General features: G+C 45.7%; 2 protein-coding genes across 3 annotated transcripts in view; one reads left to right on the forward strand and one right to left on the reverse strand.

Moving 5' to 3' along the window:
- The window catches only part of UTP25 (UTP25 small subunit processome component), a 39,350-nt gene extending 29,529 nt beyond the window's left edge, over window positions 1-9,821 (reverse strand). Inside the window, exons 1-4 of one of the 2 annotated variants that reach the window (XM_063918292.1) lie at window positions 9,589-9,821; window positions 8,777-8,816; window positions 2,437-2,725; window positions 34-216 (exon numbers count right to left, since the gene is read on the reverse strand). In XM_063918292.1, the coding sequence (XP_063774362.1) occupies window positions 34-216; window positions 2,437-2,725; window positions 8,777-8,816; window positions 9,589-9,695 (619 nt within the window). In that variant the 5' untranslated portion in view covers window positions 9,696-9,821. Of the gene's footprint in view, window positions 1-33; window positions 217-2,436; window positions 2,726-8,776; window positions 8,817-9,475; window positions 9,530-9,588 lie in introns of those variants that run through there. The other variant, XM_063918293.1, reaches the window with a different exon arrangement.
- Window positions 9,776-13,927, forward strand: TBCC (tubulin folding cofactor C). The gene has a single exon (XM_063918294.1). It carries the CDS (start codon window positions 9,917-9,919, stop codon window positions 10,880-10,882), a length of 966 nt encoding a protein of 321 aa, XP_063774364.1. The 5' UTR covers window positions 9,776-9,916; the 3' UTR covers window positions 10,883-13,927.
- The last annotated feature ends 265 nt before the right edge of the window (window positions 13,928-14,192 follow it).

A 14,192-nucleotide genomic window follows, 5' to 3' on the forward strand; every position in this document is an offset into this window, starting at 1 on the left:
CTAATCGGTTCAAGGAAATGAATACAATAATACCTTCAGAGGCCGCAGCAGGGGGCAATATTGGGATGCTCTTGTGGTCTTCTGCATCACCTTCCATGAAATTGGTCTCTAAACTAAATTTAGATTCATGTTTAAGATCTGTGAATTCCTCTCCTACTTGGGCTGGATCTCCAGGCTCGGTTTTTCCTTCCACATCCTCCCCTGCATCAACATGCTCTAGGAATAATATAGAAAAAAAGTCTGATTAACATACACGCCATTGGGCTTTAAACATTATTACCCCAGTATAATTCGCAGAATACGCTTTAAATCACAGACACCATATATTAGCTTACATCAATCTGGTTAGACTATCAAAAATAAACATTTCAATGGTTTCTGTAAACCACACTTTTCTCCCACTTGCTGGGACATCAAATATCTAGTAACTCAGGCTGAATGAGGAAGTTTCCCCGTGGCAACCAGAGAAACCCTGCACAACAACTCAGCCAATACAGGGGGTAATTCCAAGTTGATCGCAGCAGGAAATTTTTTAACAGTTGGGCAAAACCATGTGCACTGCAGGGGGGGCATATATAACATTTGCAGAGAGAGTTAGATTTGGGGGGGTTATTTTGTTTCTGTGCAGGGTAAATACTGGCGGCTTTATTTTTACACTGCAATTTAGATTTCAGATTGAACTCACCACACCCAAATCTATCTCTCTGCACATGTTATATCTGCCCCCCCTGCAATGCACATGGTTTTGCCCAACTGCTAAAAAATTTCCTGCTGCGATCAACTTGGAATTACCCCCACAGCTACTAAAGTCAGAAGTAATTTGCTATTAGGCAGGAAATTCTAGAATCCTGTCATTTAGAAGCATAAAAATCTCAACTACGACGAAGTAAAATTTTCAGCATAAAAAAAACAAAAGTATAAGTGCCATATGTAATGGTCTACAGGCCATGGAGAGTGCTGAGGTTTCAGTGACTTAGCTGTGAGATCCACCTTCAGAGAAAAACATAATGCTTTAAATCTTGCGTCTAAATCGGCAGAACGCTGACACTGTCCGCAGCACCCAATTAAGTTATTACATTAGAAGAAAAAATCCTTTTATTTTTGCGTGCGCTGCTTTAGCACACATTAGATTAAGTTTGTCTAAAGACACTAATTAACAATTCCCCAAACATATTGATTATGCAAACAGCAAATACTACATCAGTGCTTTTGGTCTGTGTATGATATGAACTTATATTAAAATAATTGCCTTTAATATATGCAAACCATCTGACCTCAGGTCAAAGATTTTAACCAACAAAGAGGTCTATTCATGAAGCAGTGAAAAAAAGAGTGGAGAAGTGAGCCTGTGGAGAAGTTGCCCATGGCAACGAATCAGCTGCTCCGTACAATTGTATAGTATGCAAATTATAAAAGTGTTACTTCAATGCTGACTGGATGCCATGGGCAACTTCTCCACAGGCTCACTTCTCCACACTTTTCACTGCTTCATGAACACACCCCAAACTGTCCTACTAGCGGCAACATCTCATGCAACAGACTGTTCTTTCTCTGTCTTCACATTTTTCTAAATAGTAATTTAAAGCAAAGCATTTCCATTGTCATAGAATTCCCTTAGTTTCCAGCATATCTAGCCCAGTTCGGTCTACGGTCTGAGCTCACCATGACAAGTATCAATATGAAACAGCTGTAGAACACATACTATATATTAATAGCTAAAAATTTTATGTTACATCATGTACGTGAATAGATTTATCATGGAGCGTTACAATGTTCATTTTCGGGAGTTTCTCGGACTTTAAGATAAGCTGCAGTGCTGTGCGCTACCTTATCTGAAGACAGGAACGTCTTCTGCCGCCGATTTCTCCGGACCTCTTCGCTCTTCTGGCTCTGTAAGGGGGCCGGCGGCGCGGCTCCGGGACCCATCCAGGCTGAACCTGTGATCGTCCCTCTGGAGCTAATGTCCAGTAGCCAAGAAGCCCAATCCACTCTGCATGCAGGTGAGTTCGCTTCTTCTCCCCTTAGTCCCACGATGCAGTGAGCCTGTTGCCAGCAGGTCTCACTGAAAATAAAAAACCTATTTAAACTTTTACTCTAAGCAGCTCAGGAGAGCTACCTAGCATGCACCCTTCTCGGCCGGGCACAAAAATCTAACTGAGGCTTGGAGGAGGGTCATAGGGGGAGGAGCCAGTGCACACCAGCTAGTCTAAAGCTTTTACTTTTGTGCCCAGTCTCCTGCGGAGCTGCTATTCCCATGGTCCTTACGGAAGTCCCAGCATCCACTAGGACGTCAGAGAAAGTATAATGTGGATCTGGTCATAGTTACACCCCCCCACCAAATTCCCTTGTGTCTGCATGTTTTGATGAACAACTACATCTAGCATGCAATGCCATCTAGGGACTGAAGCAATGAGCTGCTGAATGACATCTTACTACCTTTTGCTGCATCATCTCCTGACAGCTCTTCTTCACTTTCGGCTTCATTTGCTCCTTCACTATCCTCATCTTCTACATTAGTGACCAATTGTTCATTTTCTTCATCTTGTGCCTCATCTTCAACACAGTCATCCTCATCCTCCTCTTCATCATCATCCTCCTCTTCATCATCATCATCATCATCAGAAACATGCTTTAAGGTTGCCAGCAGCTGATGATATATATTGACATTCTCTGGCTCACTTTCCACCTCGCTTTCAGGATTTGACTCATCCTCTGAAGTATCAGGCTGAAAATATACCACAAAAACAGGATTTTAATACCTACCGGTAAATCCTTTTCTCCTAGTCCGTAGAGGATGCTGGGGTCCACTTCAATACTATGGGATATAGACGTTTCCGCAGGAGCCATGGGCACTTTAAGACTTTTCAAGGGTGTGAAGTGGCTACTCCCTCTATGCCCCTCCTCCAGACCTCAGTATAGGAACTGTGCCCAGGGAGACGGACATTTCGAGGAAAGGATTTACTTTTAAACTAATGGTGAGATTCATACCAGCTCACACATCAACCATCCCGCACAACATGGCATTCAACTTAACACATGCCAACGGGCATGAACAATTGCAGCAACATGCTGAAAATAATCGTAACACAACACTCGTGTAACTACAAAACTAACAACTGCAGGTAAAGTACGCACTTGGTCGGGTGCCCAGCATCCTCTACGGACTAGGAGAAAAGGATTTACCGTTAGGTATTAAAATCCTGTTTTCTCATACGTCTTAGAGGATGCTGGGGTCCACTTCAGTACCATGGGGTTATACCAAAGCTCCAGTACGGGTGGGAGAGTGCGGATGACCCTGCAGCCCCGATTGACCAAACTTGAGGTCCTCATCGGCCAAGGTGTCAAACTTGTAAAACTTTGCAAACGTGTTTGCCCCTGACCAAGTAGCTGCTCGGCAAAGTTGTAATGCCGAGACCCCCCCGGGCAGCCGCCCAGGATGAGCCCACCTTTCTAGTAGAATGGGCATTTATCGACTTCGGTATCGGCAATCCTGCCGTGGAATGAGCGTGCTGAATCTTCTCTCTGATCCAGCACGCAATGGTCTGCTTAGAAGCAGGACACAATCTTGTTAGGAGCATACAGGATAAGCAGAGCCTCTGTTTTCCAAATCCTAGCTGTCCTTGCGACATAAATTTTCAAAGCTCTAACCACATCAAGAGACTTTGACGCAGTGAAGGTGTCAATAGCCACTGGCACCACAAGAGGCTGGTTTATATGGAAAGACGAAACCACCTTCGGAAGAAATTGTTGGCGAGTTCTCAACTCTGCCCTATCTTCATGGAAGATCAGGTAAGGGCTCTTGTGAGACAAGGCCCCCAACTCAGATACCCGCCTTGCGGATGCCAAGGCCAATAGCATGACCACTTTCCAAGTGAGAAACTTCAATTCTATCTCCTGTAGAGGTTCAAACCAATCCGATTGAAGGAATTGCAACACCACATTAAGGTCCCATGTTGCCACCAGAGGCACAAATGGAGGTTGGATGTGCAGCACCCCTTTCACGAACGTCTGAACTTCTGGAAGGGAGGCCAATTGTTTTTGAAAGAACAGATAAGGCCGAAATCTGGACCTTGATTGAACCCAATCTTAGGCCTGCATCCACACCCGCCTGCAGAAAATGGAGAAAACGTCCCAAGTGAAACTCTTCCGTAGGAGCCTTCTTGGATTCACACCAAGACACATATTTTCTCCAAATACTGTGGTAATGTCTAGACGTTACTCCTTTCCTGGCCTGAATAAGAGTGGGGATGACTTCTTTGGGAATACCCTTTTGGGCTGGGATCCGGCGCTCAACAGTCATGCCGTCAAACGTAGCCGTGGTAAGTCTTGATACACCCACGGCCCCTGCAGCAGCAGCAGGTCCTCGCGAAGAGGAAGAGGCCGAGGATCTTCTATGAGCAACTCCTGAAGATCTGGTTACCACGCCCTCCTTGGCCAATGAAGATCGCTCGAACCCTTGTTCTTCTTATGAGCTTGAGAACTTTTGGTATCAGTGGAAGTGGAGGGAAGACTTACACCGACCGAAACACCCACTGTGACACCAGTGCTTCCACTGCCATTGCTTGAGGGTCTCTCGACTTGGAACAATATCTCTGAAGCTTCTTGTTGAGACGAGATGCCATCATGTCTACTTGAGGAACTCCCCAAAGACGTCACCTCTGCGAAGACTTCTTGGTAGAGGCCCCACTCTCCGGGATGGAGATGTCTGCTGAGGAAGTCTGCTTCCCAGTTGTCCACTCCCGGAATGAAAATTGCCGACAGAGCTCTTGCATGTCTTTCTGCCCAGAGGAGGATCTTTGTCACCTCTGCCATTGCCGCTCTGCTTTTCGTTCCGCCCTGACGGTTTATGTACGCGACTGCTGTTACATTGTCAGACTAGATCTGCACAGGTTGATCTTGAAGAAGATGCCCTGCTTGTAGAAGGCCGTTGTAAATGGCTCTCAATTCCAGAACGTTTATGTGAAGACAGGATTCCTGACTTGAGCATTTTCCTTGAAAGCTTTTTCCCTGTGTGACTGCTCCCCAGCCTCGGAGACTTGCATCCGTGGTCACTAGGACCCAGTCCTGAATCCCGAACCTGCATCCTTCTAATAGGTGAGAACTGTGCAGCCACCACAGGAGCAAAATCCTGGCTTTGGAGGACAGGATTATCTTCTGGTGCATGTGTAGGTGGGATCCGGACCACTTGTCCAACAGGTCCCACTGGAATACTCTGGCATGGAATCGGCCAAACTGTATGGCCTCGTACGCCGCTACCATCTTTCCCAACAACCAAATGCATTGATGGATAGACACTCTTGTTGGCTTCAAAATCTGTTTGAACATTCTCTGGATTTCCAGAGCCTTTTCTACTGGAAGAAATACCCTCTGTACTTCTGTGTCCAATATCATCCCCAGAAAGGACAATTTTGTCGTCGGTTCCAACTGCGACTTCGTAAAATTCATGATCCAACCGTGTTGTTGGACTACTGACCGGGAGAGTGCAATGTTCTGTACTAACCGTTCCCTGGATCTCGCTTTTATCAGGATATCGTCCAGGTAAGGAATTATATTGACTCCTTGTTGTCGAAGGAGGAGGATCATCATCTCTGCCATCACCTTGGTGAATACCCTCGGTGCCGTGGAGAGTCCGAACGGCAACATCTGGAACTGGTAATGGCAATCCTGTACTGCGAATCTCAGATAAGCTTGATGAGAAGGATAAATGGGAACATGCAAGTAAGCATCTTTTAAGTCTACTGACACCATGAAGTCCTCTTCTTCCAGACTGGAAATCACTGCCCTCAGAGATTCCATCTTGAACTTGAATCTTTTCAGGTAGAAATTCAGAGATTTCAGGTTTAAAATTGGTCTGACTGAGCCGTCCGGCTTCAGAACTACAAAGAGGCTTGAATAAAAACCTTATCCCTGTTGTGACAAGGGTACCAGGACAATGACTTGATCCTGACATAATTTTTGAATTGCAGCTGTTACTACTTCTCTGTCCGGAAGAGAAGCTGGCAAGGTCGATTTAAAATCGGCATGGGGGGACGTCTTGAAACTCCAGTTTGTATCCATGGGACACTATTTGCAAGACCCATGGGTCCAGGCCAGATTGAACACAGAGCTGACTGAAAAGTTTTAGACGTGCTCCCACCTGAGCAGACTCCCGCACGGGAGTCCCAGCGTCATGCTGCAGATTTGGCAGAAGCAGGGGTTGATTTCTGCTCCGGCGTTCCTGGAGACGCTGTGGACTTTTTTTCCACTTCCCCTCCCTCTACCTGCAAAGAAAGGGGAACCTTTACCCTTTTTGTATTTGTTGGGCCGAAAGGACTGCATCTGAGAGTGATGTGTCTTTTTTGCCGGCGCAGGAGCATAAGGCAAGAATGTCGACTTACCTGCGGTAGCCGCAGAGACTAAAGCATCCTGCCCATCTCCAAACAAGGCCTCACCTTTATACGGGAGAGCCTCCATATTTCTTTTGGAATCTGCGTCAGCATTCCATTGGCGAATCCACAACGCCCTCCGAGCTTAGACTGCCATGGTAGCGGCTTTTGAACCCAAGAGCCCAATATCTTTCATGGCTTCAAGCATGTATGCAGCAGCGTCTTTAATATGACCTAACGTTAGGAGTATCTCGTCTTTATCTATCGTGTCAATTTCAGATGACAAGTTGTCTGACCATTTTTCGATAGCACTACTCACCCACGAACAAGCAATGGTGGGCCTGAGTAGCGTACCATTGGCCACATAAATAGATTTTAATGTAGTCTCCAACTTGCGGTCTGCCGCCTCCTTTAGTGAAGCCGTCCCAGGCGCAGGGAGAATCACCTTTTTAGTTAAACGTGACAGGGCACTGTCTAGAACGGGGGGGGGGTGACTCCCATCTTTTCCTGTCCTCTGCCGGGAAGGGATAAGCAACCTGAATTCTTTTGGGAATCTGAAATTTCTTTTCAGGGTTTGCCAAAACTCCCTCAAAGAGAGTATTTAGCTCGTGAGAAAGAGGGAAAGTTACATTAATTTTCTTTTCCTTATAAAAAAAAAAGCCTTCTCCTGAGGTAAAGGAGGGGCTTCCGTAACTTCCAAGACTTCTTTTATAGCAACAATCATGTATTGAATGCTTTTTGCCAATTTAGGATCTATTCCCCTGGAATCACTAGTGTCGACACAGGAATCAGAGTCCGTGTCGGTATCAGTTTGTACTATTTGTGCAAATGGTCTCTTATGTGACCCAGAGGGGTCGCCTGTGGATGAAAAGGCAGAACTATGACAAATCACATCCTCCACTGATTTTCTCCAGTTTTCTGCATGAGACTCAGACTTATCCAATCTCTTACTGATATGATTCACACTATCACGTAATTCTTTCACCCATTCAGGCTCGTGGTGTGCCGGCAGCGCAACCACATTACAACTCTGTGTCCCTAAAATGGCTCCCTCAGTGGAAGAGCTCCCTGCGTCAGACACGTCACACACATGCACAACCAAACCACAGACACTCCGGGACTTATAGGGGACAGACCCACATTAAAATCTGTCAGAAGGACACAGAAAGGATTTGCCAGTTCACAAACCTGAACTAGTGGTAAAAACCCTGTGTAACACAAAAATGCCCACAGACCTGTAGCGCTTTTATAATGATAAATTCACAATACAGCACCAATTTATACTGTGCCCCCCCCTGTTTTGCACCCTGATACTTGGTTCAGAAGTGGAGGAGGACCCGCGTTCTTTGAAGAGAAAATTGAAATACTAATTTTTATACTGGCGGAGGTAGGACTGTGCCTCAGCAACTTATGTCCCCTTATTAGCCAGTTTTGATTAGGTTTCATGCTGCCCAGGGCGCCCCCCGCCCCGCTGTGCCTGTGTTGAAGGGTAGCATGGCGTGCAGCATTCCCGCCCGCTGCGCGGTACCTTTTAGCCGTCACGATGACTGAAGATCCTCTTCTTTACACTCACCTCTCTTCTGGCTTTGTAAGCGGGGTGAAGGCGGGCTGTGGGAATGAGCGCATAGCCGCAGCTAGTGTTCAGTACCCTTCAGGAGCTAATGGTGTCCTGTCAGCAGAAGCAGAGCCATGAAACTCTTCAGGAAGTTGGTTCCTACTTCTGCCCCCTAAGTCCCACGAAGCAGGGAGACTGTTGCCAGCAGTCCTCCCTGAAAATAAAAAACCGAACATAAAGTCTTTCAGAGAAACTCAGTAGAGCTCCCCTGGAGTGCATCCAGTATGCCTGGGCACATTTTCTAAACTGAGGTCTGGAGGAGGGGCATAGAGGGAGGAGCCAGTTCACACCCTTGAAAAGTCTTAAAGTGCCCATGGCTCCTGCGGAACAGTCTATACCCCATGGTACTGAAGTGGACCCCAGCATCCTCTAGGATGTATGAGAAACTAATGTAATGTCTGGAAACAGTGTGCAGGCACAGGAGCCGTACTGCACATGTGCACACAGTGAGATGCCATCGCATCTCACTTATGCAAACGCCTCTGCCTGATTGACGGGGTGGTCCGAGGCGGTAGTGCGGTGTTGCAGGGACATGCTAAAAGAAACGGGGCAGGTTAAGGGTGGCCACGTGACGTCACACGTGGCCAATGCGACCCAAAAAATGCCCTGCTCTGCGCCTGCCTTTGCAGTCAGGTTGCGGAAAGCATTGGGGCATCCACAATTCAGCGATGCGATCGCAAAGGGAATGTGTTTCCTTTCCTCAAGATGACAGAAGATTAGATAAAATTACCAGCAAATATTGTGTAATGGATTAAAGAGGGCAAATACATTATTCTGAAAGGTCCCAGTCACTTACCAGCTGTACAAGCTGAGTTTTTTCTTCTCTCTTAGAGACTCTGCAATCAAATAAGTGAAAGTAAGACGCTGATTTACTATTTCTATATAAAAATATACAAACACGCAATATCTGGGGTGTTACAAAGGAGTCTGACTGTATTGTTTAATGTAAATATTAATGAGAAAATGCATAAAATATTCTTGCTACAGGTACTTTCTATGATGGTGCTAGCTTATAGAGGCACTGTGAACATACAGGAGTATCTCTTCCCTTACTTAATAACAGCTTATTCACACATCGGTAATGGGCAACTCAGAAAAATGTATGATAATGTGTTACAGAAGATATTCAGTGACGTGATACATGTACTGTAGATTATGTATAACTCATTACAACTGCAATCTATTGTAAATGCTGTGTTTGAGATTTTAAACAAGCCAATAAATTGCATACTGAATTGTGTGCTGTTGGGATGAATTACATACCTTTTTATAGGATATCATATCCCAGGAAACAGATATTATTATCCAGGCTAAGGGCCTTTTGCAGTATGGGGCAATTGCATACTGAACTATTTATGCCCAGTACTTTGATAGGTCTACGTGTTGCTACACCATGCTGCTTATATGAAGCTTGCTGGATTTTTCAATAAAGCAGATATATATATATATATATATATATATATATATATATATATAGATAGATAGATACACATACATACAAATCTTTGAATGCTGATCCATGCTGCTACAAGGGACATGTGATAGATAGATAGATAGATAGATAGATAGATAGATAGACTCTTGGGTAGTGTGAGCCGCCACACTCACTGATCATAGAAGGGGTGCTGCTCCCCAAATTCCTTCAGGTGCTTCCTGTGCTTCTTGCTCAGGTTGCTCACATCCTCCGCTCCCCGCTGCTTCCTCCTCTTCCCCATCTCCTATCCCCAGCCTCTTACTTGCACCATGTGAGAGAGGCCACACAAGCACACGCTGACGCTGCTTAGTGACGTGTCCGCATCGCCCATACGGTGACCACTGCCAACCGGGCACATGATCACTGTCAGCTGACCGGCATGTGTCGTCACTCAGGAGCGACGCGGGTTTCCCTACTACGCTCATTTCCGCCATTACTCAGCAACCGCTGTCAGTAGCAGGCATGGAGGTGGCGGGCACGGAGCGGCCCCAGCTGCCGGAGAGGCTGCAGCGGCGGGAGCAGGAGCGGCAGCTGGAGGCCGGGAAGAAGCGGCAGGAGAAGGCGAGCCAGGGGGTGCTGGAGGAGAAGAGCGGCTACTTCGCCGCTAGCTTCGGGCAGGAGAGAGCGGCCATTGAGGAGCTGCTGAGCGGCGAACAGCCGGAGGCCGGGGCCCCGGAGGAGGCGTCTGAGAGGCTGCAGCGGCTGCAGAAGCTGCTGAATGACAGCATGATGTTCCTGCCCTCCTACGACGTCCGCCAGGCCCAGGAGCAGCTCTCCCGCCTGCAGGCCGCCCTGGAGGAGCGCCGCCTGCAGCTCCAGCCCAAGAAGAAATTCGCCTTCAAGTCCCGCAAGAAGGAGGCCCCAGCTGCCCCCTCCGCCGCGCCTCCCCAGCCCCCGCGGAGCAAGGAGCCGGCAGCGCAGCAGCCCACCGCCCAGTGCTGCCTACAGGACCGATCCGGCCAGGTGCTGGCTATGGAGGCAGAGGAGATCCGGCAGAAGGACGTGCAGCTGAGCCAGCTCCGGGACTGCACCATCACCCTGCCCGGCAGCCCGGGTACGCTGCACATGAGGGGCCTGAGTGGCTGTCGGGTGCTGTGCGGCCCCGTCTCCTCCTCCGTCTTCGTGGACAACTGCACCGACTGCCTGGTCTCTGTCCCCTGCCAGCAGCTGCGCACCCACAGCACCCGGGACAGTCGCTTCTACCTGCACGTCACCAGCAGGGCCATCATCGAGGACTGCAGCGGCCTCCACTTCGCTCCCTTCACCTGGAGCTACCCCGGGATCCTCCAAGACTACGAGCTGGCCGGCCTTGACAGGAGCAGGAACAACTGGGACCAGGTGGATGACTTCAACTGGCTAGCCATGGGTGTCAGGTCCCCAAACTGGAGTGTCATCCCCGAAGAGGAGAGGATCACTGACTGGGACTGAGATCTGTAGTCACTAGGGACTGTACAATGCATTACTGCTGCACCCAAATATATTATTTATCTCTTGTCATATTGTCAGAAGTCTGCTGGCTGCATACAGGATAATAGCAATCCCAAAAACCCACCACCTACCTAATTATAGCCACAACTTCTATGTCCTTGTTCATAGCCCTATCTATTCCTGCAGAAGCTCTCTCTGGTTATGTAGGCATCACTACACCACTTACAGCCGGGATCTCTGACATTCCTGAAAATGTTGTTTTTTTGGAGCAGGTATAACAGGATAAAGACTGTACTGTACACACATGAGCATATGGTAGTAAACAGGTCGCTATTTACCAACCTGCAAGAAGCATTTGGTGAATGGTAATAATTACCTCTTTCATCAACCCGAACTGTTGCATTTGGCGTAGAGGCATCGAAAGCATCACTGATCCTTAACAAGGGATGCAATGTGTAAATTTAGTTTCTTCCAAACCCTGATAAACTGTTATTGAAGGCTAGCTAATGTGTTTAAATGAATCAGTCTCTACACAAGTAAACAGCTACAATAGTGGAGGTTTTTAATGCAGTAAATAATGCAACATTGGTAATACCAACTCGTTGCAGCTTTGTTAGTAAATACGTCGCAGTGGAATATGGGGTATGGTCAGTATTGATACTCTTGCTTACATTTTAGACAGTTTCGAGATTCTGTGTTCTTTACTGCTTTAGAACTTTAGGAGGGGGGATCTGAAAGTGTTTCAAAGTACATATACTATAATTACAGTACTTTAAATTGTATCTTTTTAATAGATTAAAGGCCAACATGTGCATGTTCTGTGCAAGTGTCTGGGGTCTAAACATGAATATTTTCATGCTGTTCCTGTTAGTGCAGCGGGCACTGTTATCTTAGGCCTGCCATAGATGTGTCAAGTTTTTTTAAATCACATAATTTGTGTTCCGTAAATTGCTGTGTGTGTGGGTCTTGACCCACTATGACTAAAAATCCGAACTAGAATTGGTACTTGCCAATTGCAGTGAACATTGTGCTGGTTTTGCACTACTTGGGCACACATCCAGATACTTGGCAATGTAACTGGCGCCTTAGCTTGTGTGGTCAACTTATCAGTGTTGATCGATCCTACTTGTGGGATTGAAGCTGCTCAGCAATGATTAGTTGTCCTAATGAAGCTAGGTTTTTTGCTAGTCCAGGTAGATCATGAGCATATACGTACAAAGTGTATTTATAATGTTTCCCCAATGTGACCTATTGAATAAAAGTTGTTTACAAATGTTTCATACAGATAGTATGTTCTTTACAAGGGTGTGGATCAGTGGGTGGCCGTTATTAGGTTGACAGTCAATAGATCAACGCCAAATGGTCGACGTGGAACAGGTCGACTAGGCCAGGAAGTAGATGCATGAAAGATTGACATGGAAATGGTTGACACAATTGTTTTTGGGTGCCATTTACCATTTTAAGTCACATCGCCACAATTAGTGTACGGCGTGGCTCGTTGTGCTTTTCGGGCAAGGTGCCTCGCTCTGCTACGGCTGCGCTCAGCACGGGTTACTATTCCCAATCATAGATATAAAATATGGATTATGTGCTCCCTATTGGGTTAGAAACATTCAATGATGAATAAGTGAATTTTCCTGATAGTTCAAATAGAGCGGTTCTGTGTGGTGTATTGTTTTCTTTTTTCAACAGTCCTTTGTGATCCAGTTGTTCACCTCAAAAATAAAAAGACAGTAAAAAAAAAAAAAAAAAAAAACACCTATCATGGTGTACATTAGTGGTGTACGTCAGCGCATAGTTCATATTTTAAATCTATAATTCTGGGTTTTATTTTTATTTTTTTGACGGTTTGTGGTACTTGTTTAGAATATAGCAGCACCCTTGTGGAGTGCAGGAAAGTATTACCATTTTTTTAATACTGTTCCCAATCGTAGTCCACATGGATAGTAAGGTATGTAAAAGTTGAATTTAAAAAAAAACCCAAAACATTTGAACCTGTCTACCTTAAGCACTTTCATCCTTTTGCACCTCTCGACATATTACATGTTGCCCATATGGGTCGGCCTTTTGACTGTCGAACTATCATCCGGATACCCTCTAATAAATCTGTGTCCAATTAGTTTGATATTTAAGCTTTTCCTTTTTATTTGTTGTATAATGGCTTACCTTTATAACTACTGTGTGCTAGATAGATGCTGTTCCCACCATCAACGTAAGGACATGGGTCTGCATTTATATTGGTCCTCGTAGAGCTGACCCAGAGGAGGACTTACTACCACAAAGATACACAAAACAGCAAATTCTCTGTGCATTTAGGAGTTAAATTACCATGCCAGCAACAGGCCTTTTCTCAATATAAACCTCTTTTACCTTTTAAAGAGAGGTTTATCCTTTAAAGCTACTGGGAACTACACATTAGTGACATTCCATCTGTAGACAGACATTTGCTCCATAAAATACTACACTGCCTCAACATTTACGACCAGATTGACCAGAAAAAGTGACATTGGTGCTTACAGCCATGGGGGTCATTCCGAGTTGTTCGCTCGTTGCTGATTTTCGCTATGCTGCGATTTGTTGCTAAAACTAAACGGACTGAGCTGATCGCAATCTGTGAGTAGGTCTGGAGCTACTCAGAAACTGCAAACAATTATTTATTAGCAGTTTTGCTAATTTTTCGTTCGCTATTCTGCTAAGCTAAGATACACTCCCAGAGGGCGGCGGCCTAGCGTGTGCAATGCTGCTAAAAGCAGCTAGCGAGCGAACAACTCGGAATGAGGGCCCATGTCTCTCCAGTGATACCTTACGGAATACAGCACTTTTTTTCATAAATAATGGGTGCAGTGGGGGTAAAGGTCCAGATGACAAACCTCAATCTGTTGCTGTGGGTTTGTTTGTGTTTTGTCCTTTTTCCAAGTTTCACTGTACTGTAATATTTCACAAGCTTGTTTTGTATATTAATGTACTCTGTATCAACTGTTTATTAAGTGATGTGAGCTCTGTTTTGACACTATATTTAACAATTAAAATATATTTTATGTTGGATGCACAATTCAAAATATGTCAAATTTGTTTAAAGGTGTGTACACACGGTAAGATTTTTTTTTCGATTTTGACTACATAGTCAATCGCGAGAAAAGTTAGTGCAGATCGTAAGGTGAAAGTCACCTTGCGATACTGATGTGCGGTATCGCAAGCCTAGATAGACTGTCAAAATTGACTTGCCTGCACAATCTAGTATAATTGACACTTAGCCAAAATCGTATATAGTATCGCAAGCACAGTCATCTAGGCTTGCGATACCGACCTA

This window comes from Pseudophryne corroboree, chromosome 4 (assembly GCF_028390025.1).
Source record: "Pseudophryne corroboree isolate aPseCor3 chromosome 4, aPseCor3.hap2, whole genome shotgun sequence".
In the NCBI taxonomy this organism is placed as follows: domain Eukaryota; kingdom Metazoa; phylum Chordata; class Amphibia; order Anura; family Myobatrachidae; genus Pseudophryne; species Pseudophryne corroboree.

What these genes read in the sequence shown, in the direction of transcription:
- TBCC (XM_063918294.1), top strand. Translation starts at nt 9,917, where the DNA reads ATGGAGGTGGCGGGCACGGAGCGGCCCCAGCTGCCGGAGAGGCTGCAG.